At 35.6% G+C, this 27,996-nt stretch overlaps 2 protein-coding genes across 10 annotated transcripts in view; both read left to right on the top strand.

The window, feature by feature from the left end:
* Yaf2 (YY1 associated factor 2) overlaps positions 1-15,663 on the top strand; it is a 71,565-nt gene extending 55,902 nt beyond the window's left edge. For 3 of the 8 annotated variants that reach the window (XR_006850030.2, XR_006850029.2, XR_009225952.1), the window contains one exon: positions 13,069-13,207. Coding sequence is in view for 2 of the 8 variants with exons in the window: in XM_046436136.2 (XP_046292092.1) it covers positions 13,069-13,221; positions 13,863-14,100 (391 nt within the window). In the remaining 6 variants the exon portion in view is untranslated. The other 5 variants (XM_046436136.2, XM_046436138.2, XR_006850031.2 and 2 more) reach the window with 4 other exon arrangements.
* A 9,040-nt stretch (positions 15,664-24,703) lies between these two features.
* The window catches only part of Gxylt1 (glucoside xylosyltransferase 1), a 43,973-nt gene continuing 40,680 nt past the window's right edge, over positions 24,704-27,996 (top strand). Inside the window, exon 1 of one of the 2 annotated variants that reach the window (XM_046435997.2) lies at positions 24,704-24,966. In XM_046435997.2, coding sequence (XP_046291953.1) covers positions 24,746-24,966 — 221 coding nt within the window. In that variant the 5' untranslated portion in view covers positions 24,704-24,745. The remainder of the gene's footprint in view (positions 24,967-27,996) is intronic. The other variant, XM_046435998.2, reaches the window with a different exon arrangement.

Raw genomic sequence — 27,996 nt, 5'->3', positions numbered from 1 at the left:
AATAGTGTTAATATTAACAGAAATAATTTCGATATTTGTAGGTGGAGAAATGACTTATGGCTTTTTAGTAATCAATTTTTATGAAAAAGTAAAGATGTTCCTTAAATCATTCCATTTTCATGAAGTAGTGACTTAAAAACAAGGTGGAATAAACAGTTTTTTCAAGAATGGATCTCTGAAAGTTGGCACTTAAGTAAGTGTTCACATTATTAACAGCTGTATTTACACATTATATTTAACTGATATTTATTATGATCATCAATATCAAGAGATGTTTCTTGAGCATCTAATTCATGTAAGATGTGCTGTATTAGGTGCTGGGGTACAAAAGTAGGTAATATATAATCTTTAGAGATTAGATCCCAGATGGTAGGGAAAGAGAAAACAACCATAAAAGACAAATACAAAGTACAGGAGTATGCAAGACTATCTCTTCTGCAGAGATTGTACAAGGGTCCTGCAAATGCACATTTCTTTTCTAAATATTTTTACCATTAAAAAAAAAAGGGGCGGTAGGGGGTGTAGCTCAGTGGTAGAGCACACTTGCCTAGCATGTGTAAGGCACTGGGTTTCATCCTCAGTACCACATTAAAAAAATAAATAAAAGTATTGTATCCATCTACAACTAAAAAAATTAAAAACACAACAGCCAGGTATGATGGCACATGCCTGTCATTCTAGCAACTCAGGAGACTGAGGCAGGAGAATCACTAGTTAGAGAAAGCCTCAGCAACTTAGACCCTGTCTCAAAATAAACTTTAAGAAAGGCTAGGGTTGTAGCCCAGTGGTACAGCAACCCCCAGGGTTCAATCTCCAGTACAAACAAATAAAAATAAATCAAAATAGCATGTTCTATAAATGTGTTCTGTGTACCAAATTTTAACATTTATAGTGGGAAGCCCACTTAAGCTAATTAATATATTTTGCAGATTAATTAACTTAAAATTAAAAAAAAAAGGAAAGTAGCAAATACTTTTTCAAGCTTGTTGAAAAAAGACAACCCTGGCAAAATAAGTTTTTGTTTGTCTGGTACTTGGGATCAAATTAAGGGGGACTAATGCTTGCTAGGCAAGCAGTCTACCACCGAGCTACACTTCCAGCCCATGGGTAAAATATTTTTAATAATTGTCTTCCACATCTGCCCTCATACCATAGTTTTGCTCTCACACTCTTCAAATCCTCTCCAACCCTACAACAAAGCAAAACTTCTTTCAGCTTTTCTTTTAACTTCATTTTCTTTTGATTTTCTATCACAAAAATCTCGGAATCTGATCTATCAAAAAAGATACACCTCAGGTTGGGGCTGCAGCTCAGTGGCAGAACATTTGCCTAGCATGTGTGAGGCACTGGGTTTGATCCCTAGCACCACATAAAAATGAAACAAATAGAGCATGCTAGCCATCTAAAGATGCACTTCAGAAAGTCTAGGAAAGGAAGACACTGAGGCCAAGTTAGGATGGTGTCTGAGGGGAAGGGAAGCAAGAAATCCAAGACATTTGATTGATTAACTTGGCTATTGTGCATCCAACGATGCTTGTTAACCCTTTGTAGGCTGGTTGGCACTAAAGCCCTGTCTCTCTTTAGTTTAAGGGGCTCCAAATGCAGTTTTAAAAACAGCTTATTGAGATACAATTCACATACTGTAAAATCCATTTGAAGTATGCCATTCATTGGTTTTTAGTTGGTTCATACAGTTGTACATCTACAATCCAATTTTAGATCACCACAATCTAATTTTAGAATATTTTTGTTGGCCCAAAAAGAAACTCCGTATCCACCAGCAGATCCCTTCTATTCCCCAACCCATTAGTCCTGGGCTACTACAGATCCTACTCACTATTTCTTGGATTTACCTATTTTGGACATTTCATATAAACGGAATCATACAATATCTGGTCTTTTGTGACTGGCTTATTTCAATTAACATATTTTCAAGATTTATTCGTGTTGTAGCATCTGCTAATTCTCCATTCCTTTTAGTGACTAAATAATATTCTATTTTATGAATATATGCCATAATTGATTTATCTATTCATAAGTTAATGGACATTTGATTACTTCCACTTATTAGCAATTATGGATAATATTGCTATGAACCTTTGTGTGTAAGTGTTTAGGTGAACATATGTTTTAATTTCTTTTGGGTATATGCCTGATTAGTTTATTACTGTGCAAACCTCAGAATAATATTTCTGCTATTTCTGGGTTCTGTTTTTCAGTCTCTGAACTATGTCATTAGTTAAGAATATCTTAGCACTGTGCTAGATTTTTTTTTTAAATTGGAACCCACATGGCTGACAAAATCATGTGGCATATAAATTAATTCACCCCTGTAGCATACACATGCCTTAGTCAAAGCACATTTGAGAAGGGTTTAGTCCATCTGTTGATGGTTCCTGCTGTCGTCATGGTTTAGTGGCCATATATATTATAATGGATGAATTTAAAATATTCCAAATCATGATAATTCATAATTTTGTATGCCTGTTGTTATTTATTATGACAAACACTATAAGTGGTATTGATAACTTTATACCAAACTTATAGCAACTTACAACTTTTAAGAAAATTGTCTCTATTTTTCCCCCCAGACTTCTAATTTACTTTAATTGAAATGCTTCCTAAGAGTCAAAGTGAAATAAAAAGATATAGTTGTTTTAACTATAGTAGTCCCAACCTTATTCATGATTCTACTTTCTGTAGTTTAGGTTACACATGGTCAACAATGGTCTGAAATTATTTCAATCTCATAAGATATTTTGGGAAAGAGGGGGAGACTATAGTCACATAAATTTTATTGTAATCTGTTCTGGTTATTCTATTGTACATTATTCTAATTATTCTGTTTTATTGTTAATCTCTCACTGTGCCTGATTTATAAGTTAGACTTTATCATAGATATACAAGGTTTAGTACTGTCTACAGTATTAGGCATCCCCTGGGGTATTGTAACATATTCCCCAAGTATCAGGAAGGACTACTATATTTATAAGGACTTCCTCAGCACTATACAGCTAAAACACAGAAAGAGCATCGTGCCTTGGAGTAGCAAAAACCACAGAGAACATTAACGTTGACAATACAGTTAAGAGGCTGGTTTGTTAAGGAGCCTGAATGCTTGTTTTAAAACATTTGTTTATTTAAAAGAATCATAGAACTTGCTGATAAATACAGGTTTTTGGGTTCTATGCCTGAGAGTCAGGTTCCTTCAGACTGGAATGGGACCTGGGAATCAGCATAATGAACATTTGCAATGCTGTGAGGACTGTTCCTATTGTTGAGCAGAACTGATTTGATACTAGTATATAGAAAATGACTGGATTTCCATCAAATATGAGATTTATGTTCATTTTTCTGGTACAGGGGATTGAACCCAGGGCCCTGGGCATTCTAGGCAAGTACTCTACCAGTGAGCTACATCCATAGCCCCTTTTTTTAAAAAAAGTTTTATTTTGAGATAGAGTCTCCTAAGTTGCCAGGGTTGGTCTTGAACTTGTGATCTTCCTACCTCAGCCTCCCACATGGGCTAGGTTTACAGGTTTGTGCCACCGTGCATAGCCAGATATGAGATTTTTGTAACTAGAAACGGACAGGAATAATATACCTAGTCCTGGCTCTTTTGCTTATTGTTTGTAAGAATTATAAGAAATCAGTTGATTTTATTTTAAAAATTAAGTATGTAAGTAACACATTTACCTACTCTAAAATATTAGACTATTTTGGATAAAACTAAATTATTGCTTACTTTTTATTGCCTGCCTCCAAATAAAAAAGACTGGGAATGTAGCTCAGTGTGCAGGGCTCTGGGTTTATTTCCCAGTACTGCAAAAAAGAAAACAAAATAGAGAACCAAAAATAGTTATTCTAATATGGTGGCATTTAAAGAATAGTTTTAGAGAATGTGTATTGTTTCTAGTTTATAGATGCACAAATGTTTTTTTTTTGTTGTTGTTAAACTGGGCCCAGTTTTAGCTCTTGAGTTCATTTTGAGAAGTTCTGTTTATAAGGATTGGTTTTTATGTTTTATTCTTTCCTTGAAGTCTTCAAAGGATGAAAAGAAAATTTGCTTATTTTTTATAATTACTATGTGGATCTTTTGGGACTTTTAGTGGCTAATATGTATAGTAAATAGGATTTTAGTAATTTTATTTTTTTCTCTGTCATGGATTAGTTTGCTATTTCATCATCCTAGAAATTATTTCTTTCATCTTTACCTATCAGTTATTCCCAGCTATATTTTTTTAAAAAGACCAAACTAGTACAAAAACAGAAAAATGGTAGAATAAAAGGTTGATGCAGTTGTGAAATAGCTCATAGCTATTGTTATCATCTTTTAAGAAAATAGCAAAGAAGTCTAGAGATACTGTTTTGGTAGTCTTTGTTTCTATTATCCTTTAATTTTCTATGAACACATTTGAGAATTCACATTTTTTTCATTAACAGTTTATAATGACAAAGAGAAGAAAATCAACAAAATAAGCTATTTCACAGTTATTAAATAAATTAGATGAATACAAAGAGATTGAGGTTAACACCCAAGATTATAATGTCAAAATTAACCATATAAGGGAAATCTCAGATTATGAGTCTTCAAATGACAATGTAGGTCAGCTTTTCTCAAACTCAAGAACTGATAAATGAAGAAATACTTCTGAGGAATATATTATATATTATATATATATATTTTATATATATATATATATATATTATATATATATTTTCTCATAAATAGTAATTCAACAGAAAGTTTTGTTTTGGGGAAGCTGGGGTTTGAACCCAAGGCCTCATGCACACTAGGGAAATACTTTTATCAGTAAGCTACATCCCAGGCCCTGTTCTTTTTGGTTTTTGTTTGTTCGTTTTAAAGAAATATGTGTATACGTTTATTTGCCCAGCAGGCTGCTTGAGGAGTGTGAAGGGAAAGGTGTGGGTAGCTCCAATGCTGGGAACAGGCCATGTTGCAGGAATAGAAAGTATTTTATCATGTAATATTTTGAAATAAGAACTTGGACCATCCTGTTTTTCTTTAAGAACTGATATTTTTTCATTTTATATATTTGGCACAAAAGTTTACTTGATACAGTTCATAAGAACTGACAGTAGATATTATACCTCATCTAAAAATGAAAGTGGTGATTTTGGAGCAAAGAAAATTTCAGCTATCCTCTTTTCAAAATTATGAGCAGTCACGATTTTCCAAAGTAGAATGTTTGCTGATGGAAGTGCAGGAAGAGGAAGTGGAAGTAAAGATAAGTTAAAATCTATTTCAAATGTATTTGAAATCAGGAAGGGGTCGTACAGTGGTGCATGCCTTTAATCTCAATGGCTAAGGAGGCTAAGGCAAGAGGGTTTAGGTTCAAAGCCAGCCTCAGCAATTTAGTGAGGTTGTAAGCAAACCTGCTGAGAATCTGTCTCAAAAACAAAACAAAATAAAACACTAAAAAGGGATGGCGATGTGGCTCAGTAGTTAAGTGCACTTGGGTTCAATCCCTGGTACCAAAACAACAACAACAAAAAACCCCACACAACAAAAACAACCAATCAACCAGAAACCAGGAATCCACATTTACAAGATATGATCCTAGGAGTAAACTTAACAGCTGATGAGGAGTTAGTTCACATTTGAGAAAATTCAAAAAACAAACAAAAAAAAGTTTTAGGGCTGGGGGTGTAGTTCAGTGGTAGAACCTGTGGATGGTATGCATGAGACCCTGGATTCAATTCCTAACATCATTTGAAAAAGAAAGAAAACCTTTAGTCACTTCAGGTTTAAGTAATCCCCCTTCTGCACCCATGAATCCAAATGGATTGATTGTCAGGGGGAAAAAATTGCCTCTGTACTATGTACAATTTTTTTATTTTCATGTTATTATTTTTTAAACATTACAATATAATGACTATTTACATAACATTTACATTTTATTAGTATAAGCAACCTAGAGATGTTTGAGTATATGAGAGGCCAGGGCTAGTAGTGGACACCTGTAATCCCTGGCTGAGGCAGAAGGATCTCAAGTTGGAGGCCAGCCAGGGCAATTTAGTGAGATCCTATCTAAAAATTGGATTGGGAATATAGCTTGGTGGTAAAGTGCCCTTGGATTCAATCTTCAGTAAAAATAAATAAAGAATATAGGAGGATATTGCTGGGCATAGTGGTATGTACTTACAAAGCCTGCTAAGAGGCTGAGGCAGGAAATTGCAAGTTGGAGGCCAGCTTTGGCAATTTAGGGAGACCCTACCCTGTCTTGAAATAAAATAAAAAAGATGATCAGGATATAGCTCAGGTGTTTCCATGAGACTATGGGTTCAGTCCATGGAATTCCCCCCACCCCCTGCCAAAAAAAATATAAGAGGATGTACTTAGGTTATATGCAAATATCATGTCACTTTATGTAAGGGACTTGGATTTTGATAGCCATGAAGGGTGATGAGGTCCTATAACCTATCTCATGCAGATACTAAAGTACAATGGTGTACCTCCTAAGCCAAGTTATTATAATATTACAAATTGGGTTTACTGTATTTTAAAATCTTAAAATTAAAAATTTAAAGACATGATTTATTGTTCCTTTATTCTGTAAATTTCATAACGTGATAAAATATTAGATTTCCAAGTTCCATAGTGTGGTTAAAGGGCAAAAGTTTTTTTATGGCTGTTTTTTGTAAGTCCTCTGGTTTTCTAATCACAGCACAGTTTTTTTTTTTTTTTAATGATTTTCTTTTGTGTGGTTCATTTTATTTTATTTTTTTTTATGTTTGTGATAAGTAAATTCCATATGCTAAGTAAATTTCAGGAGGGCAGGGATTATGTTTTGTCTTGTCCATGGTTAATCTTCAGCACCTTACCTGTGCCTGGTACTGTGAGTGTGCAATACATTTGTCAAACAGGTGGCTTCTTATAAAATCTTATCTTGATTATGGGAATTAAAGTCATCATACTACAGTGATACTTGCATATCCATGTTTATAGCAGCACAATTCACAATAGCCAAACTATGGAACCAGTCTAGGTGTCCATCAATAGATGAATAAAGAAAATGTGGTGTGTGATATATACACATGCATACACACACACAATATAGAGTTATTCAGTCATAAAGAAAACTGAAATTATGCCATTTGTAGGAAAATGGATGGAAGTAGGGATGATTTATGTTAAAAAAATAAGTCATATTCAGAAAGTCAAGGGTCCTGTGTTTTCTCTCATATGCAGAAGCTAAAGAGGAAAAGGAGAAGAAAAGTGGTGGGAGAGGAATCTCATGAAAATCAAAAGGAGAGAAGTAGAGGGTTCAAGAGATGGGAAGTGTGGAGGGAGGGGGAAGTGTTGGGGAGTGATAGCAGCCAAATTATATTATTATGTTGTGTGCAAGTATGAATATGTAACAACAAACCCTATCATTATGTACAACTACAATGCACCAATTAAAAAATGTGGAAGAAAAGAAATCTTTCCTTGGTTAGAATTTTGGGCTTTTGTTAGCAATGTATTACCAGATTCACAACAGATTTGGGTTTAATTCAGCCTTCTTTACCCATTGAGATTTAGTATATTACTTCAATTTGCCATATATTTTAGTTTCATTAAACAGATTACTTCTTTCTGACCTATGAGTAGTACTGTCTTTTTTAAAAAAAAAAAATAGAGAGAGAGAGAGAGAGAGAGAATTTTAATATTTATTTTTTTAGTTTTCAGCGGACACAACATCTTTGTTTGTATGTGGTGCTGAGGATCGAACCCGGGCTGCACGCATGCCAGGCTAGCGCGCTACCGCTTGAGCCACATCCCCAGCCCAGTACTGTCTTTTTTAAGAAAAAAAATCAGTTACTTTTTAAAAAAAATATTTTTTAGTTGTAGATGGATACAGTATCTTTTATCTGTTTACTGAGGATCAAACCCACTGCCTCAAAGTGCAAGGCAAGCACTCTACCACTGAGCTACAGCCCCATTTCCCAGTTACTGTTTAAAACACACACACACACACACACACACAGACACACACACATATAGATGTCAATAGACATGACAAACTTTATGCAGTCTTTCTGGGATATATATGAAAGACTCATAAGGATGCTTAAATTTGTAAATACCATATTTCACAAATTACAGCTTAATCCTCACATAGCTTAGTAAGTGGATGATGATGGCATACAGCTGAGCTACGGCTAAATAGCACTTATTTACTATGTAGATAGATGATCTTTTTATTGTACATCAACTCCTTATCACTGAACATTATGTTACTCTGAATTTGTAAAAAGACCATAAACTTATGTTCCTACTATCCTCAGTGAAACATTTTTAAAGTTCATTCAGCCCTAAGAAAGCAGCAGACATTTCAATACTTAAACTACACACACACATGGAAACACAATTTTTGCTTCTTTTCTCCCAAAACTGAGCCAGGCCTAGAAATGAGGTGTAAATTTTAATCTTTAAGTATACATTAATTCTCATCATTAAAGAATAAAAGAATGGAATTTTATACACATTTAAGTAAGTCTAAGATAAAAGAACAACAAAAAATATTATTCAGGAACAGAAAAAATAACATTTTCTAAAGTCAAAAAGGACCACTATAGAAATTTTTTTTTAAATTTTTTTTTAGTTGTTGATGGAGCTTTATTTATTTTTTATGTGGTGCTAGGGATTAAACTCAGTGCCTCACACATGCTAGACAAGCACTGTACCACTGAACTATAACCCTAGCCCTAGAAAATTTGTTGATGATTAAAAATTAATAAAATAAACAACAAACAATACTAGTACAGAGATTACATGATTACTTATCACATCACTATTCTCATGCTTCCAGCTTTTCTTTCATGTTACAAAATTTCAAAGTTCAGCATATCTAACAAGTTGGTGAGTCTCAGAGAACTGTTCTTGGCTTGCTGTACTACTCTCTCAGATTCCCTTATTTCCTTCACTTTAATGGCAGGTGTGTGTGTGTGTGTGTGTGTGTGTGTGTGTGTGTGTGTTCTTTAGCCTTCTGTATCCAGGTACAAAACAGAAATTATTCTTCTGAACTGTCATGAGGTTCACTGTTTCCATTCCATTCTGACTATACCACAGTGTAGATCCTTATAGCTATTATGTCATTTCTAGTTTGATGTGGTAGTCTTCTGGCTTGTCTCTTTGTTCTAGTCTCTCCCCTGACAAGTTCTGCTATGTGTTCTTTCCATGTTGGTTTTTGCCACCTAGAAGAATGTACTGGGTTTTTTTTTTTTTAGTTGTAGATAGACAAAATACCTTTATTTTATTTATTTGTTTTTATATGGGGCTGAGAATCAAACCCAGTGTCTCACATATGCTAGGCAAGCATTCTACCACTGAGTTACAACCCCAGCCCAAGAATGTACATTTAATGAGTATTCTATTCATAAGTTACACCAAGAGTGTAATACTTTAGAAGAATTAAAATACTTTAGAAGAACTTAACATAAATTATTTAACTCAGCCTTATGGTTTTATGAAGTAAATTATGTTTTACTAATATACTTTTTAAAAAATATTTATTTTTTAGTTTTAGGTGGACACAATATCTTATTTTTACATAGTGCTGAAAATCGAACCCAGTGCCTCAGAGGCGTGCTAGGCGAGTGCACTACCACTTGAGCCATATCCCCAGCTCCATGACTTTTTTTTTTAATATTTATGTTTTAGTTTTGCTAATATACTTTTAATTTCAGATTGATAAGACATTTTTAAAAAGGAAAAATGACTCTAGGACGATTCTGAACATAGAAATGTGTGAAAAAGACCTGGTGGCAATGTATTGTAAGATTTCTGAATCTGGAAATTAGGGTTATCCTTGCTTACGTGAAAATGGGAGGGAGATGTTGAGGAATACTGTCACAACAGAGGGGTACCAGTTAGAAACTATTGATGGAGGAGGGATGGGGAGGGAGTGATTATGTTATAAAATATTCTGTACCTAATTACAGCATAATATAGTTACATTCCTGAAAAATCTTAATGTTAGGTACTGAGGTTAGAAAACTATTTGAGTTTTACTTAAAGGCAGCAGTAAATAAAGTAGGTGTAAATAAACTTTGTACAGTTTATTAATTATAACATAAATAACTTTAATTCAATTTCTATTCTAGGTTCAAAAGAATATAAATTTATTTTAATGTTTGCAGTTTTATTTATTCTGACATTTTTATAAATTCATTTTGCTTTAATTTTTGAGATAGAAGGAATGACAGTACAAAGTGCAATAGGTGAAGTTGGCATTCATAATATTATGAAAACTCAAAAATCCACAATAAGTTGTGAGACAAAATGGTAACTACTGAGTTGCATTGTATATTTTAGAGTGACTCAATTTTAAGTGACTGTTCATTAGGCACTAGCCTAAACAACTCTTTTTTTCAACCTTGCCATATCTTTAAGCTTTCTTTCTCTAGCCATATTCCAGTACAACTAAAAAAGAAATTAAATTCTTATTGTTCTTTTTCTTCTGTAGAGTGAGTGGTTAATCCTGACCAATAAGTAAACTTTGAGGCAGTACCCCTTTTCTGAATGAGATACTTCTGAGGTGACAGATATGCCAATACCCTGATCTGATCATTATCATCCATTCATTCATTAACAAATAAGGGTTAGATATTTAGTATTTTTTTCAATACTGTATCAAGTAGGTAGTAATTATACAATGTTGCAGAAAGCAGATACTTCCCTTTCCTTGTGGTGCTTATAGCCCAGAAGAAATGGTAAAGTTAACATTACAATTCTTTCTTACGCCCCATTTGTTCCTTACTTAATTTTCTATTTACCACCTATCAACATTTAAGAATTATTTCTTTTTGTTTTGCCCTCGATCCCACTGTCTTTGTCTTTTTGGGTTACCATAACAAAATAACAAAGACTGGGTAGATTATGAACAACAAAAATATACTTCTCAGTTTTGGAAGCTGAAAGGAGCAAGATTAAGCAAGGTATTGGCAGATTCAGTGTTCAATAGACTCACTTTCTGTTTCATATGATGGTGTTTTCACGTGGTGCATGGGACAGAGCTGCTCTCTGGGGCCTCTTTCATAAGGGTGGTGATCCCATGCAGGAGGGCTCTGGTCTTATGACCTAATTACAGTTACTTCCCCACTTCCTGATTCTATCACATTAAAGATTAGGTTTTAACATAAGAATTGGGGGTAAGGGACACAAAAATTCAGACTATAGTATTCACCCACATAATGTTAGATGATAACATGGATTTTGTGATGTTTTGCTTAAGGAATATTTGTAGGTTGAGAAGTGAGGAAGGCACATCTAAGTAGTCAACATTTGCTTTTTCCGCCTGACTTAACTTCTTTGTTGCTTCCTTATTTTAGGTGTTACTTTAAATTTTTATTTTGAATTTTTACCTGGAAGCTTCCTGGAAGTTTCCCTACAATATCTTCAGATTGATGATACTTTGTAAAATTTAAGTCTAAAACTTTCTATCATTTAAGGGTAAATCATGCTCCTTAGCTTTTCATTATTGAATATTTTCCTATTTATTCAGTCCTTTTTTTTTTCTTTCCCCCTTCATTTTTCTGTTGCTCTCTGCTTTCAGACTACTCTTCAGTATTCACCAAATATAATATAGCACAGATTCTTTAAACTTCTTTTTAATATGGTCCCTGGACCAGAGACATCAGCTTAACTTAGAAATTAGTTAAAAATACAAATCCTTTAGCTCCATCCCAACGCCTATTGAATCAAACTCTGCTTATAGGGCTCTGCAAATTGAACAAGCCTTCTAGGAGATTTTGATATACCTTGAATTTGAGCATCACTACCTTAATCCTTTTCTTTTTTAAGCTCATTTCCTTACAAGTCAACCATTACTTAACCATACATTCAATAACACTTTTATTTTGATCTTTAGATCTCTAGATCTAGCTCTCTAACCCTGATTTCTGTCAATCCTATTTTTTAAATTATGCATTAGACATCTGTCCTGGATGTCCTTCCAGTACTTCATATTGTATAGGTTCTAAACAAAGTTCATGATTGGTCTCCTGAAATCTGTTTTACATCTTGTTTCCTATTTCCTTTTAGCTTTGAATGTTAGATTTTGCAGTATTTTCTCAGTATTTTGTTTTGTCTTGCTATAGAAGAACAACAACAACAAAATTTTTTTAAAACTATACTACCTGCAATAGGATAAGGATTTTCTAATCAATGAAGTTACTATTTTTCGTAGACTAAATGTTGAAATATGATTTTATTTGTTGTCCATACTTCTTCCCCCTCTGCTCTCTCCCACTCCTTGCCTTTCTTTCTCTCTTAAGGGCTTCAGGGGCCTAAGTTCTATACCTGTGATCCTGGGCCAATATGGTGATAGCTTATCTTGCACCAAAGGGTGAATCCATGAGACATTTAAAATACTTCTGTGTAAGTCCTGCAGTAGTTTCTCAATATTCTTTTTAAATGAGTAAGTAGTTAAATCTCAAAAGACTGAGCAGATCTTTAAGGTCAAAAAATGCATAATGAGATTGTGACCAAGGTCATAGGAGTTTTAAGGATTTGAGTAATAAGAAATGAGAAATTTTGAACTCAAAATATTAAGTGAACAAATTAAAGGTTTTAAAAGGAAAGAACAAATAGTCATTGTCTTGGATAGTTAGATATTTCGTTCTCTGAGGAGGAGGGATAAGTTAAAATATTATTTCAGGGGTTGAGGGTGTGATATAGTGGTAGAGTGGTTCCTTTGTACAATCCCTAGTACCAATAAAATAAAATATTATTTCAGTGAAAACCTTAAAGTTTAACTTTTTAAAAATTCATGTTTATTTATATGTATGCCTCCCTATGAACATTTAATGATGTACATTTAAATGATGTCTCATGTTGCTTTGTGTACAGTTATATTTTAATATTTTGACCATATATCTTACACTATGAATTTTAACCATTATTATAGTTTGTTTCTATTTTTGTTGAACAGCACAGTAATTTTATTTTACATATGAGGATTTTATACTAGAAATTCTCATAACATGGGATACTCTTTCATAAAACTATATATATATTCTTAAGTTATAATGCCAAAACCTTTCTTTTTAACATGCACACAGGAAACCTCGACCTGTCTCCCAGTTGGTTGCACAGCAGGTTACTCAGCAGTTTGTGCCCCCTACACAGTCAAAGAAAGAGAAAAAAGATAAAGTAGAAAAAGAAAAAAGTGAAAAGGAAACAACTAGCAAAAAGAACAGTCATAAGAAAACCAGGTAAATTTGAAGAGTGTTTTATGGCATTGTTGAAGTAATAAAATTATCTATATTTATATTCTTTTTTAACATTGATATATACAAAAAGTGAAATCAAACCCAGAGGTCACAAATATAAGCTTAAGGATGAGGATGGTTTTCATTTTACAAGACTTTTAATAGATATTTCTGTCTGTTCTTTTTTTTTCTTCATAAAAAGAACTATTTGAAAAGCAGGAGAATGGTAATTCCTTTGCATGGGCTTTGACCAATCAAAATGGTTATGGGTCTGGTACCAGTGGAATAACAGCCTCGCATATAGCTCAGCCTCATCTTTCATCAATTTCCTCTGTGATACAGCTATTTTCCTTGATTTTAAAACATCTATCTTAATATAGTATAAATTTAAAGCATAATTAAGAGACCACTAAATCCAGGCTGTTAGTTTTTTGTCATGTTGAAGATTCACGAATGATTGGTTCAATTAATGTTAATTATTTGAAGCATTTAGTGATATTTTTGTGGCTGGTTTCACATAAATCGCTTTAAACATAGATGTATTCATTTGGTTACTTTTGCCTAGTTTACTATTTAGTGTGTGTGTTCAGAAATTTGGTAGAGGGACAAGCTAGTTTAAAAAATTCATCATTTTTTATGTTTAGGCCAAGATTGAAAAATGTGGATCGGAGTAGTGCTCAGCATTTGGAAGTTACCGTTGGAGATCTAACAGTCATTATTACAGACTTTAAGGAGAAAACAAAGTCACCGCCTGCATCTAGTGCTGCTTCTGCAGATCAACATAGTCAGAGTGGCTCTAGCTCTGATAACACAGAGAGGGGAATGTCCAGGTCATCTTCACCCAGAGGAGAAGCCTCATCATTGAATGGAGAATCTCATTAAAATTTATTTTCTCCAATTTCTTATCTTAGTCACTTCTGTCCTACCATGCAAATACACAGATTATGCCAAGAAATACCACATTTTCATGACAAACACATTTGTGCACAATCCATAATTTGAGTTTTACATAAAATTAAAATTTTGTCAGAATTTGTTAGATTTTACCGTAATCTATGCCTACCAAACATTTCCTGACCTAACATTTTGGTCTCTGCGGTTATGTGCCATGAAAATGTGGTTGAATTATCATTATGCAGTGTTATTGGTAAGTCTATTTTCACTTTTAGTTTAGTGAATTCTAACACATGATTCTTGAATTCTCTACTATTGGCATGTAACAAGTTTAAATTTTTTATAACATAGTGCAAGCTGCCTAAATATGTAATATTTGAGAATTGTGAAACAAATAGTTATATGTATACAAGTCAAAGATCAACTTAATCAACTATTGCTGCAACAGGATTTTCTTAATGGTTATCCTCTTAAATACACCTGCTGGTACTTGGTGTGGTTAAATAGGAAAGTTGTTATTAAATAAAGAATTTGTTATGAACCTTTGCCAATGTTTTTGACACCTTTTACTAAATTATTGTTTCTGAATTATGCTTCTGGTTTTATCCATTTTTGTTTGTTTGCTTATTTTTCAAAACATTCATTTATTGTAATGTTTACTAGCAGACTAGTAAAGAATAAAACATTGATTATTTAGCTTTATAATTCAGGTTTGGTGATATTGTCATTGAACACTGGTATTTTCTGTATAATATAAAACATTAAAATTCAAATAACTATATAAAACATTAAAATTCATTGGGCAAAAACAGAAAAGAAACTTTCCATATTTTAAAAGTTGCAATTTTGGAAAAGCTTTAACTTAATGATAGTTTTATCACTGTTTTCTTGTCCCAAACTTATTCAGGGTTATAGATATATGAATCTAATTAACACAGAAATTGGAACTGTTGCACAGAACTGGGAAATAACTAATCTTATATCAGTTTAATTGGCTTCTTATTAAATATGACAGTTCTTATGAAAATCATATTACCCTATTTTCAGATACAACTGCCAATTTATGCATTTATCAATATCCTGAAATTTAAAAAGTATTTACAGCCCCACTCATTATTATGTACAATTACCAATAAAATATTTTTATGACTACAGATTTTGCATTTTGTTTACAACTAATAAAGTGTTTTATGTTGTATTTTGAAATCCAACTTAGAAACCACATATACTTAAATTCTCCTAGGGTCTCCTGCTTTCTCTAACCATTTGCTTAGTATACATCCACTTACAGGAGACTTTTGATGTGTAAATCAACTTAAAAACATAACTTCGGTACAAAATATCACATTAAAAACATGATAACATATGAAGAAAAAAAATGTAGACCCTGACAGTTGTGATATTTGGTGGTTTCTTGTGGTAATGTAATTTTCTGTTTAATTGCAGTACTTTATCCAGGCACAATGGTACTGTCCTTTGTAAGATGCTAGTTGTGAAATACAGCTAATTGCATACAGTAAAAGTCTGTGATTAAAACATTCATATACCTCATTCTTCAGTGTTGTCAAATGAAACAATTTGTGCTTTTATTATAAGATACTTTGAATGGAATACCAACTAAGTGATTATGTTCTTTTAAAACAAGATTTTTTGTCTTATCCTGTTTTTTATAGTTCAGATGTTTTATGTATTCATTTTGGGGATAGTAAAAATTAAAAACATAGGGCAAATATTCTAGTTTTTAAGTCAAAATTATGCTTTTAAAGCACTGCATCTTATTAAATACTTTCAGGATATATTTTAAGTAAACTGCAAGAAAGAAAAATTTGACAGAAGATGGGATTTTACCTGAGTAGGACATAAATGTGAAGACACTGTGGCATGGAGCTTGAGTGCTAATTGATGTTTGGTATCTGAATCCCTGTTGAAGAACATAAGTTAGTTTTATTGAGTAAATTACTGAAGCTCATCTCCCATCTATAAAAGAGGAGGATATATGATCATATTTAACTCAGGTTTGTTAAGAGGTCAAATGTCAATCCATGTATGATTCTTAACAATTACCTGACACGTTTTGGTTGCTTAGTAAGTGTGAGCCTTTACTATCATTGTAGGTAAAATCCCATTACAAAAACACAAAAATGTTTTTTGTAACAAAAATTCTTCCTGTGCCCTCTTGGATGACCTAAGGGAATAGTGTTCTATAGGTGACACTAAATTTTCAATGTAACCTCAGATGTTTGTTCCCAGAAAGAGACCATCTTTCCATAATTAAAGAACCTGATGGTATACACTATGGAGAAATGAATTAAGATACCTAGTTTGAACTTTTGTTTTCCTTTCATTAATCACAATCATCTATACCTGCCTTCATTTCACTCTACCTCAGCTATATTTCCACACCAGGAAAACATGCAGATTCCTTAAACACTTGTACCTAATGTTAAAATATGCAAAAAGATTTCAGAGCCTGGGCTTTAGGATCTATTTTTAGCTCTGTTTAATGAATTAACAATGTGGGGTTTTTTTTGTTTTTTAACCAAATTCTATACAAAAAGAATTTGGAGCTGGGTGGGAATGTAGCTCAGTAGCAGAGCACTTATCTATGATTTGCAAGACTCTAGGTTTAATCCCAGCACAACAAAACAAATAACAAAAGGCAGTAACAAAAAATTTTTGGTGTTTTTACCTTGCTTTCATGTAAGAAAGAGTGAAGGTATACTTTGAGGCACACAAGAATATATAATCTTAAAACCTTTTGTATTATGTAACAGAAATAGTGGACTTAATAACTTAAAAGTTTAATTTTTTATTAAATGTTTTCCTAAAATTATAGTGATAATAATATACAAGGTTAAAACTTTAAAAGAGGGGTGGCAACCCTCAGTATAAGTCAATAGCATATATGTTAACTTTCTTTTAGATACATATCTTTGTTGCCTAAAAGAATGTGGTTTTGGTGTATGCATTAATGGTAAATGGTCTAGAAGTTTTAAGTTTCCATTGGGGCCCTTAATTTACTTTGTTCATCTGCAATTATCTATTTTCTGGAGTCTCTGAAGGACCTCATGTTGGAATTAGGCCATATAGTAAGCCATTCATAGACATTTCTATACTGTACTTTGAAAATTAATTGAAAAGAGAAGAATGTGTAAAGAGAAGATAACAGTAAAATAAGGGCTTGATTTCTTAGCACTCACCACTTCCACTTCACTCCCAGTTACCTTCAGTTGGCTGGAACAACTCATGCAGAAAAATAGAAGTGCAGAAAAGTCATCAGTGACAAAAATATTTGAGCAGAATCAAAAGACAATGAAGGTTATAGAACACAGGATGTGACTTATCATTTTTGAAAGCAGAAGGAAAATCATGTCTTCTCTGACTACTGAACAGGTGATGAAGAATAACCCTCACTGATATCAAGGGCACGAAAGGATAGGAGTGGAAGAAACGGAAGGAGAGAAAGAGGAAAATAAAGCAGAAACAGTGGCAGTGAGCAGAAGGATGCTCTTTAGGTAACAGGAGAATCACTGAGAAGGGAGAGAGAACAAATAACTTACAGCATATCAATATTTGAGGACATGAAGAGTCATCTTCATGTCAATGTTTCGGTTGTATTTTGTAGAATGTTTACAGCAATGTGTGTGATACTTCAGAATGATTTTCATCAAAACCAGTTCTCTTCAAGAAGCTGTCGTAGAAAAAAGTTTTCACTGACTTACATAGCTTCCTAAATGGACATCCCCAATAGCCCAGATCAGTTAAGTATGTTTTTAATGTATTAGTTAGGCTTTGTGTTTAGTCAGTCCAGATATTTCTGGGACCAGTTCTGGATAATATAAAATACTATGAAAGGACCACATACTTCAGTGGAAAAATCAGAACTCTGGAGCCATCACTCTGGGATGTTTCACTGAATCTTTTTTTGTTTCCCTTTAGTGGGAGTAGTGTCATTTACTGTTGTAATACTTTAGTGGGAGTAGTGTCATTTACTGTTGTAATACTTTAAGTATTTTCCTGATTTAGGGTTTCTTTACATAAGTATTATTTAACTCAGTGAACATTTAAGGAGTATATTTTCGGTGCTAGGCATTGTCCTTAGGGGTTAGTTACCAAAAGGACAGATGTGGAACTCATCTTAGAAATCTAATTACAGTGATACTACTGCAACAATAAAAATATGTATAAGATACAGAAATAGAGGAGCTTGCCACCTCTTTGTTTCCAGAAAATTCACCCAAGCCTAAGTATCCACTGCAAGTCCACATTGAAAATATTAGGACTTCTTTGATGTTTACAGCTGATAGTTACTGGATATAGCCATTAGTTTTAGTGAGTCACTATTTTATTACTCCAGCTGGAATTTTCAAAAGCTTAAGATTTTAAGCTATGTAATTTGAGATAACTCATCATTTTCCTCTTTTTTATTGAGACAGTTAAATTCCTTTTTGTGAAGATGTTCAAGAAACATTGCTTTGTCCAAATGAGGAATTCTATTTTTTTTTTTTTAATTTTTTTGTGTGTGGTGCTGGAGATCAAACCGAGGGCCTTGTGCATGTGGGGCCAGCACTCTACCAACTGAGCTATATCCCCAGCCCCCCAAATGAGGAATTTTATTCAGACTCATTTCAGGAAAAACCTTACCTCACCTAAGAAACCAATTTGCTCTTTCCTTCTAGACAATGCAGATCACCAGTTGATTGTCTTCAGTTTTTTCTGTAGTTGTGAAAAATTTCAGATTAAAATTGGACTTAATTTGAATAATTTATGTAGGACCCAGGGCCTGCCTCTCTGTAACTTCTTATTTTTGATCTTCTATTTTTTCCCAGATTCTTTTTTTTCCTTCTGTTTTGATAAACTATTTAAACTCTCCTGTTTAAGGCTGAGTAGTAGTGATTTTTAAAAATTACTTTGTTTCAGGGTATGATGATAAGCCCCAAGGGAATCTTAGGGATAAGGATCCAGTGAAAAGAGATGCCTCCCCAACTGGAATTCTTGAGGAATGGGAAACAATACTAATTATTTTTTGTTTTTTCCTTTGGTATTGAGGATTGACTCCCAGGGGCCACTGAGCTACATCCTCAACCCTTTCTTTCTTTCTTTACTTATTTATTTTTTTTAATTTTATTTTGAGAGGGTCTTGATTAAATTGCTGGGGTCTCACAAAGTTACTGAGGCTGGCTTTCGTTAGGTTCATGTAGGTTTTCATTATCCTCTTTTAGTTCATAGTAATTAATAGTAACAGTGAAATTGTCCTGTGTTTAGTTTTGAAGTAAGAATGTGAATAATTGGAAAACTGTGAAACTAGCTTGGGAGATGACAACTCTTAAAGGACAAAACAAAATTGTGATGAACGTACCTTTAAAAAAGGAAGTAGAGCCCGGTGTGGTGGTGCACGCCTGTAATCCCAGTCGCTTGGGAGGCTGAGACGGGAGGATCCTGTTCAAAGCCAGCCTCAGCAACTCAGTGAGATCCTATCTCTAAATAAAATACAAAATAGGGCCCGGAATGTGGCTCAGTGGTTGAGTGCCCCTGAGTTCAATCCCTGGAACACCCATCCCTGCCAAAAAAGGAAGTCAGCTGAGTTCCCAAAAGAACAGAACAGAATGACTTAACCTCAGACTTGAAAGATAATTTTGGTCTTTAATAGAACATAAAAAAGTCATTAAGTTTTTAGCACAGAATAAGATGAAAGTTTAAGGGAACACTTTTAATTAGAGGCAGAAAATCATTTTTTTACTTTATTAAAATATAGAAATTTATAAATAAGCCAAATATAACAGGAACACCTAGTGATGTAATTTATAGAAAAGAATATGAGGTGATAACAAGAATTCTGAATTCAGTTTTTGGCTAAGCACTGGACTTTTGGAAGGATGAATCACAATTCTTTATTATTTTGAGCCTTCAATTTTGAGGAATCTGGTCAGAAAAACTTGGTTAACTGGTCCTTAACATTGTAATTATGAACCTTGATTGGTGACAGGTTTTGTAGGATTTGCACTTTGGTGTTTATTTTTTATTTTTGGTGGTATGGGGACTGAACTGGGCCTTAGGTGTACTAGGCAAGTGCTCTATCCACTGAGCTACATCCCCATTCCTTTTTATTTTTTGAGACAGGGGCTTGTTAAATTGCCCAAAATGGCCTTGAATTTTTGATGCTTGTAATTCCTAGTAGTTGGGATCACAGGTGTGTACCACAGTGCCCGACTGGGTATTTTAATTAAAAAAAAAAATCTTGGGAAAAGTAATAATAGATTATAGGGCTGGCATGTAGTTCAGAGGTAGAGCATTTGCATAGCATGTGCAAGGCCCTGGGTTTAATCCTCAACCCAGCAGAGGAGGATTATTATGATCTATTGTATAAATGGAAATGGAAGATTCCTGAAGATTGAATCAGGAAGAAATAAAGGTCCATAGGTTATTCATTGTTCCCTTTTCCACCTGGCTTCCCTCCCACCCCTTTCCCAAGCTGAAAAAGCCAGCTACTTTCTCAGGTCAGGAGCATAAAGTGTCCCCTTTCCTTTGATTTCTGTCACCTCTCTAATCTTGCAGCCGATAGCTCAGTGTTTTGAGAATGAAGAGAATTCCTTTACCCTTTCATCCAACCCCTGACACCACTCTTTCCCCAGGTTTACTGATCTGAATAAACTTTTAAAATGAAATACTTTTTGTTTGAACTAACAGCATTATTTTCCAACTTTTCCTCCAGTCCAACAAGGTCTATAGGAGTTGGACTATGGAAAATGGAGAAATATAAGCCAACTACAGGTGAGAATAAATTTTGATTTTAGTCTGAGTTTCTGATTCTTTGTGCTCAGCAACTAACATGATGTATATTTCTTTTCTTTTGGAATGGGGATTGAACCCAGGGGTGCTTAACCACTGAGAAACATCCCCAGTCCTTTTTATTTTATTTTGAGACAGGGTCTCACTAAATTGCTGAGGCTGACTTTGAACTTTTAATCCTTCTGCCTCAGCCTCCAGAGTTTCCGGGATTACAGGCATGAGTCACCTCTCCTAGCTAATGTGACACATATTTCTGATTGTAAAGTTCCTTTTAGTCTTTAAGACTAGTCAATGAGATTTTCATATAACATCCTCTTTCTGTTTCCACTTCTAATTGGCATAATTTGATGTAGCGATTATTTCTTCATTGTGAAATGACATAGTAAAATGGAAAAACAACATGCATCTTGGATCTTCAAAAATTTCAAATTATGGATCTTCATTATTAACCATGTGGTTAAGGAACCTCTCTGAATTTGAGATTGTTTCCTAAAAAAATAACATCTCTTCCTGGGTATGTTATAGGACTAAATTAGATGATGCAGACATTTACAAAAGCAGAAGTTATATTAAAAAGTCTTTTGAGTTTTACTCTCGGTACAGAATTCAACGGTTTTCCCATAGGATGTCTTTTTTATTTTATTATATTTTTAAGAGTCAATTCAAAGGTAGAAATGAGAAAATGCTGAGCAGGATCCCAAATGTCTAGTGATTTAGAGAAGACATTTTAAAAAAAGAACCCGCACCCTTAATTGAATGCCCATTATATATCTAATATATAATAGCTATAAAAAATTCAAGGTTAATGTTTTAAATTTAAGATTTTTGGGATTTGGTTTAATCCTGAATTATAGAATTTTCCAGACCATGGAGATCTGTTTCCTAATTTGAACAACAAATATTGCTACTATTAAATTCCATTTCCTTCACTTAAATCTTCTCTTTTTGGTAGGATGAAGGAAGATCAACAAGGATAAAAAATTTAGATCTAGCCAGCCTGTGATTAGAGAATTAAGAGATGATCTTAATTCTTTTTTGGGGGGTGGTGGTGGTGGTAATTGAGGATTGAACTCAGGGGCACTGTACCACTGAGCTATATCCCTAGCCCTTTTTATTTTTTATTTTGAAACAGATCTTAGTTACCAAGGCTGATCTTGAACCTTCAATCCTCCTGCCTTAGCCTCTTGAGTAAGTGGGATTACAGGTGTGTACCACTGAGTCCAGCAACAGACTGGTTTTAAAGATGAAAAATAGACTTAGGAATACATACACACAATACTTAAAATTAATTTTATGAATACAGACATACAATTTGTGACTTCTGGAAATGATCAGAATTTGGGACACCAGCCTGCACCTCACTCCTTACACTACAAGAAAACCAGATGAACTAATATGTGGGTAATAGATCATTTCTAGATAGATAGATCATTTCTAGATAGAATGCCCTATGTACCCTTTCCTCAAAATTTCTTTTATAATTACAGGATTAAAGGGAACCTAAAGGATGATACGGTCCAGAACTCTGATGTGAAGTAAATGAATGATTATTCTTTTGGATATGCTCTTTCCACAAATTGTTGCAGAAATTAAAACTTCCTGGCCTTCCTTTGTGCCATTTCAGTATTTTAATCTGGGTGCATGGGAGTACAAAAGTTATTCTTAATTTTTTATTATAAGGTAGTTTCTTTACTGGAATAGAGAACAATTGCAGTTTGCATCTTTTAAACATTCTTTGAGTACTCTTACTCTAATTTCTTGGTATATCCTCAACTCCATAAATTTTTCATTCTTATCAATGCTTTTATTACTATTCTCTGTACTTCATTAAGTTTATCTTCATTTCTCTAAGAATTGTAAGGTATAGTGGAAAGATTTATTATTATTGTTTTAACCAACCTGTCTCCCCTCTGAGGGAAGTACACTCCTTTATTTCTGAATACTGTGCATCTGAGCCCCTTGTCTGGCATGAAGAAAATATTCAATAAATGTTTATTGAATGAACAAGTGTATCGTTTTATTCTCTTTATACATCGTGATAGCATGTTAATTTTCATTTTTTGCCAGGTAAGGAAGAAATTGAATCTTTATTGGGGAAGAAACTGAATCTTAAATTTGTTTAGTGACTTTCCCATAATCACAGGATGAGAACTTTTTGGTGTAGAAATTCATAGCTACTTCTATGTAGTATTGAGTTTCTCCACCCTGTATTTCATAGTCAAACTTTTCAGTGCCTCAGATGTAATCTGAACAATTTAACAGCATGATTTTTCTCCTTGGAGTGTGTGTGTGTGTGTGTGTGTGTACTTGCGCTCGCGCCTCTTTAAACTTCCCTTTTTGGCACTGGAGCTGCTTTCTCCAATCTCTTAAATCTTTGTTCCAGCTTCCACTGCATCCAGAATCTGCTCCCTAAAATGCAAACGTGATCATGTTACTATTTTACTTTTAAAACTCTTCAGTGATTCACCATTGTTTGGTAGATTAAGTTCAAACTCCTGGGTAAACTAAGCAAGGCACTCAAATATCGGGCCTCTTCGATTTCTGCTGCCTTATCACTCATCTTATTCTCTTGTTTTCACTTAGCTGGTGGTATCATAGGTTTCAGTTCCCTAAACACAAGAGCGTGTTTCATTGACCCCTTAGTCTAGAATTACTTGCCTCACCTCTCCCCCCAAACTCCAGAGCTAACTTTGCTTTGAAGAAGTCTGTTTTTGACTACGTTTTCAGGTCTGATTACACCTTTGGATGTGTGCTCACACCCTTATAAGTCTGTATCCCAACGTGTCTAATGTTTCATTCATTTCCGAAGTATACACCTTCCCACTCACATAACCACTAGGCTTCATTATACCTCAAGGTACTCACACATTGCTGGGCGCGTAAAGATGCTTATAAACGGTCAAATCAAAGAATGAACTGGGTGGAAACAGCTGAAGAAGAGAGAGAAGAAACGCAAAAGGAAGGAGAAGGTTTTTGGGGAGAACACTAATTTTGTTTTGGATATGCAAATGGTGAGTTGTAAGTAAAGCCAAAAGGATGTCAGGTAAAATTACAGCCCGTTTGGAGGCAAGATAGGTATATCGCATTATGAACTTTAGGAGGCAGAAAGGTACTTGAGTGAAATGGCTTCTACAGACCCTATAGAAACCTAGAGGCCAAGGATGACCTGCTAAGGAGGACAGCACATGAAAGGGCTTAGTTAAGCGCCCTCTAAATATTAGACTTCTAAATGTTTTTAACGAGTTCTAAACAATTCCATCTTTACAATCACCCTATGACGGTGACAGTATCTCCATTTGAGAGGCGAAGAAACATGCTCAGAGAATTTTAGGTTGCTCAACGTTACAAATTAAAGTGTTAGAACCAGAATTTGAATTTAGGTCAACTGCCTCTAGAGCGCTGTTACTTTCTCTACACTTCTCTCCGGCGCTGTTCAGAGCTTTCGCACTCCCTGCCAGGGGCTCAGAGACAGCCCACACCCCGCCGCAGCGTCCCGCGTCCCGGGCACCCGTGCGCCAGTCTCCGGCACCCATCGCGCTGGCGCGTCGGGCCGCTCCGGGGCCGCGGGGCGGGGCAGGGCCGGGCGCGCGGCGGCGGAGGAGGCGTCCCGGCTTCCGGGCGGCTGTCGGCTGGCTGGGGCGCCGCGGCCGCGCTCTCTTAGGTGGTGGGCGGGGAGGTAGGGGGAGAAAGGAAGGGGGGCGGGCTCGGGGCGGTGGTGGAGGAGGAACTTGTTGCACCCGCGGCTGCGCGCTGCTGTTCCCTCCGCTCCAGTTCGCCCGGGCGGGCGCGGCGGCGGTGGCGGCGACGACGGAGGCGGCCGCGGCGCGGGACTGGGACCGGGGCGATGCGGCGCTACGTGCGCGTCGTGGTGCTGTGTCTGGCCTGCGGCTTCTGCTCGCTGCTCTACGCCTTCAGCCAGCTCGCAGTGTCCCTGGAGGAAGGAGCGGGCGGCGGTGGCTGGAAGCCGCAGGCCGCAGCGGCTTCCTGGCTCGCGGACGGCGGACGGGGTGTCGGGAGAGGGGCGGGCAGCGCGGGCCCCGCGGCGCGTCCCGGCCGGTCGGACAGGTACGGGCCACCTCGGGTCTTGGGGCCGCGACTGGGCGGCGGGCTCGGGGGCTCCGGGCGCCGCCTGGCCCGAGCTGCTTGAGGGTCGGTCTCCGCCTCCCGCTTCTTTGCCGCGGGCTCGCACCCCCTTCACTCTTTTCCCTCCTTCCCCTCCAGCCGGGGGTGAGCCCGGCGCTGCTCCCACCTCCGAGAACCCCACGCTGTTTGCCTTTTGACCCAGTCTTTATGTGCTTTATAAGACAAAAATTAGAAATCGAATTTAATCTGCAACTTTAAAAAAGATTTGTTGAAAATAAATGGTGCTTTCACTTATTATTTGCTGTTTTACTAGTGGGAATTCCCTCTTGTTTCCATGGAGTTGAAGTTGAGATATTTAAACAGACTGGCGCCCTACTCAGTACCTCCTCCCCTCCAAAAGGATTGTCTAATTTTCGTGTGTTAATGCATGGAGTTTTCATTAATAGAGACGATTAGTTAAATCTGGAGATGGCATGTGTGCACGTTATGAATTTTTTTTAAACACTCGGTTTATTCTTAAACTTAACAGAAAGTTAAAAATAAGCGATACTTAGCAGGCTCAAGATACTTGTGGGATGGAATGAAGAAACCTCTCTTGAAAATCCATGTTTGTGAAGCAGCGACTCTGGCAGATTTGCACAAATCACTGCCAGAGACATGAGATTTAAATTGAAAATAGAATTTTTTTAGCAGCATATTAATACTTAAAATCTGAGCGTTTCGCACTCCTTGATAGATGGGCACCCACACTTCTCTGGCAGTGACCGGAAGGTAAAAGCTTTTATATGGCAAGGTGTAGGATTAGGAGGAGGGAGTGTAGGTCAACTTTTAAGCTCTTGTGGAACATCTTCTGAGAGGTGTTGGTCATTTCCGGGATGAAAGGGGGATGTTTAGGCAGAGGAGTAGCATTGAAAAAAATGGATTATCACATTTTTACTCTATGATTTGATGAGTCAGAGAAGTTCATAGGATTCAGGACTTGGTATTCATAAGCAGAACTACTTCCAGAGCCAGGTTTACCAAAATTGGGTTAATGGCTGAATATTTGAATCAGCTCATGAAAAATGATAGAGGGAAGCTAAACTATTTCTGAACTATTACCTTATTATGAGGACTTTAAATTATGAAATAGTGGATAGGATTGTAAGGCTGCAATTTTTCTTTTTCTTTTTATTTGAACTGCGATTGAACCCCGGGTGCTCTATCACTGACGCACATCTCCAGCTCTTTTTTATTTTTAAAAAACAGGGTCTTGCTAAATTACCCACGTCGGCCTCGAATTTTTTAAAAAATATTTTTATTAGTTATTGGTGGACCTTTATTTATTTATTTGTTTATATGTGGTTGAGAATCGAACCCAGTGCCAGGCAAGCGCTCTTCTACGGAGCCACAACCCCGGACCCTGGCCTCAAATTTTTGATTCTCTTGTCTCAGCCTCACAAATCTCTGGGAGTTGCTGGAATTAGAGGCATGTGCTACATACAGTGCCAGGCAGGATGCAAAACATTAATCAAACATTAAAAAAACTTCAAAGTATAATATTAGCATTTCAGTTTGATAGAGTAACATTCACTTTTATTACTTTGTCTCAAATATTTGTGACGGATTTTTATGAATCTGCTTGTCCAGATAATTTTAACAAAATTACTTTATTAGAAATTTAGAAAAGCTGGGCGTGGTGGCTCATGCCTACAATCCCAGTGGCTCCAGAGGCTGAGGCAGGAGGATAACAAGTTCAAAGCCAGCTTCAGCAAACCAAAGGCCCTGAGCAACTCAGTGAGACTCTGTCTCTAAATAAAATAGGAAGTATGGCTGGGGGATGTAGCTCAGTGGTTGGGAGCCCCTGAGTTCAATCCCTGGTACCAAAAAAAAAAAAAATTTTTTTAGAAAGAGGCTTAGTTTTAATAAATATTTAATAAAGCTAAGTTTGATGTGTGAAAGTTGAGTCAGCTGAAATGCTGTACTTTTTTTTAACATTTTTTTTTTTTTTTTTAGTTGTAGATGTATGCAATACCTTTATTTTTACGTGGTGCTGAGAATTGAGCCACAACCTCAGCCTGTGAAATGCTGTACTTTATAGGTCCTCTTGTAGCATTACTTCTCTCTTCTTTTTTTTTTTTTTTTTGTGTGTGTGTGTGTACTAAGGATTGAACCCAGGGGCACTGTACCCTTGAGCCACATCTTCAACCCTTTTTATTTTAATTTTTTAAAAAATATTTCTAGTTGTAGATGGAAACAATACCTTTATTTATTAATTTTATGTAGTGCTGAGGATCAAACCCAGGGCCTCACACATGCGAAGTAAGTGCTCTACCACTGAGCTACAATCCCAGACCCTTTATTTTAAATTTTGAGACAGGGTTCTCCCTAAGTTGCTTTGGGCCCCTCTAAGTTTTGAAGGTTGTCTTCGAATTTGTGATCATCCTGCTTTAACCTCCCAAGTAGCTGGGATTACAGGCATTCGCCACCACGTGGGACTTTACTTCTTGTTTTAAATGAAGTTTAAGTATAACTTAAAATTAAATGTATATAAATCTTCACACAAATTTGGTGAAGGTGCTGGGGACAGTGACTGCAAGTTGGAGACCAACCTCAGCAATTTAGGGAGACTCCATCTCAAAACAAAACGACAACAAAAACAAACCAAAAAGGGCTGGAAATAAAGCTCAGTGCTAAAGGGTTCAATCCTCAGTACCAGGAAAAAAATAAAATAAAATGGTAAAGAATGTTTCTCTACATTTGCATGCAAAAGAGTCCTGTGGGCAGAGGAACAACATAGAAAAGCTGAATTGTCACATTTTTACCCATGATTTCATTAAGGTCAGGCAAACTCCTAAGATATTTTGACTCTTTTATTATTATTTTGTGGGCTGATCCTTGAACCCAGAGCCTTGAGCATCCTAGGTAATCACTCTACCACTGAGCTCCACATCCTGATTCAAGACCCTGATTATTTACTTTTGCATTTTTATGGTTTTTATTGGTGCATTATTATTATACATAGTGGGATTC

The sequence above is a fragment of the Marmota monax genome, unplaced genomic scaffold (genome assembly GCF_021218885.2).
Source record: "Marmota monax isolate L192 unplaced genomic scaffold, Marmota_monax_Labrador192_F-V1.1 WCK01_AAM20220418_F8-fsc00012, whole genome shotgun sequence".
NCBI classification, from domain to species: Eukaryota; Metazoa; Chordata; class Mammalia; order Rodentia; family Sciuridae; genus Marmota; species Marmota monax.
This window is presented reverse-complemented; position numbering and strand designations above follow the sequence as displayed.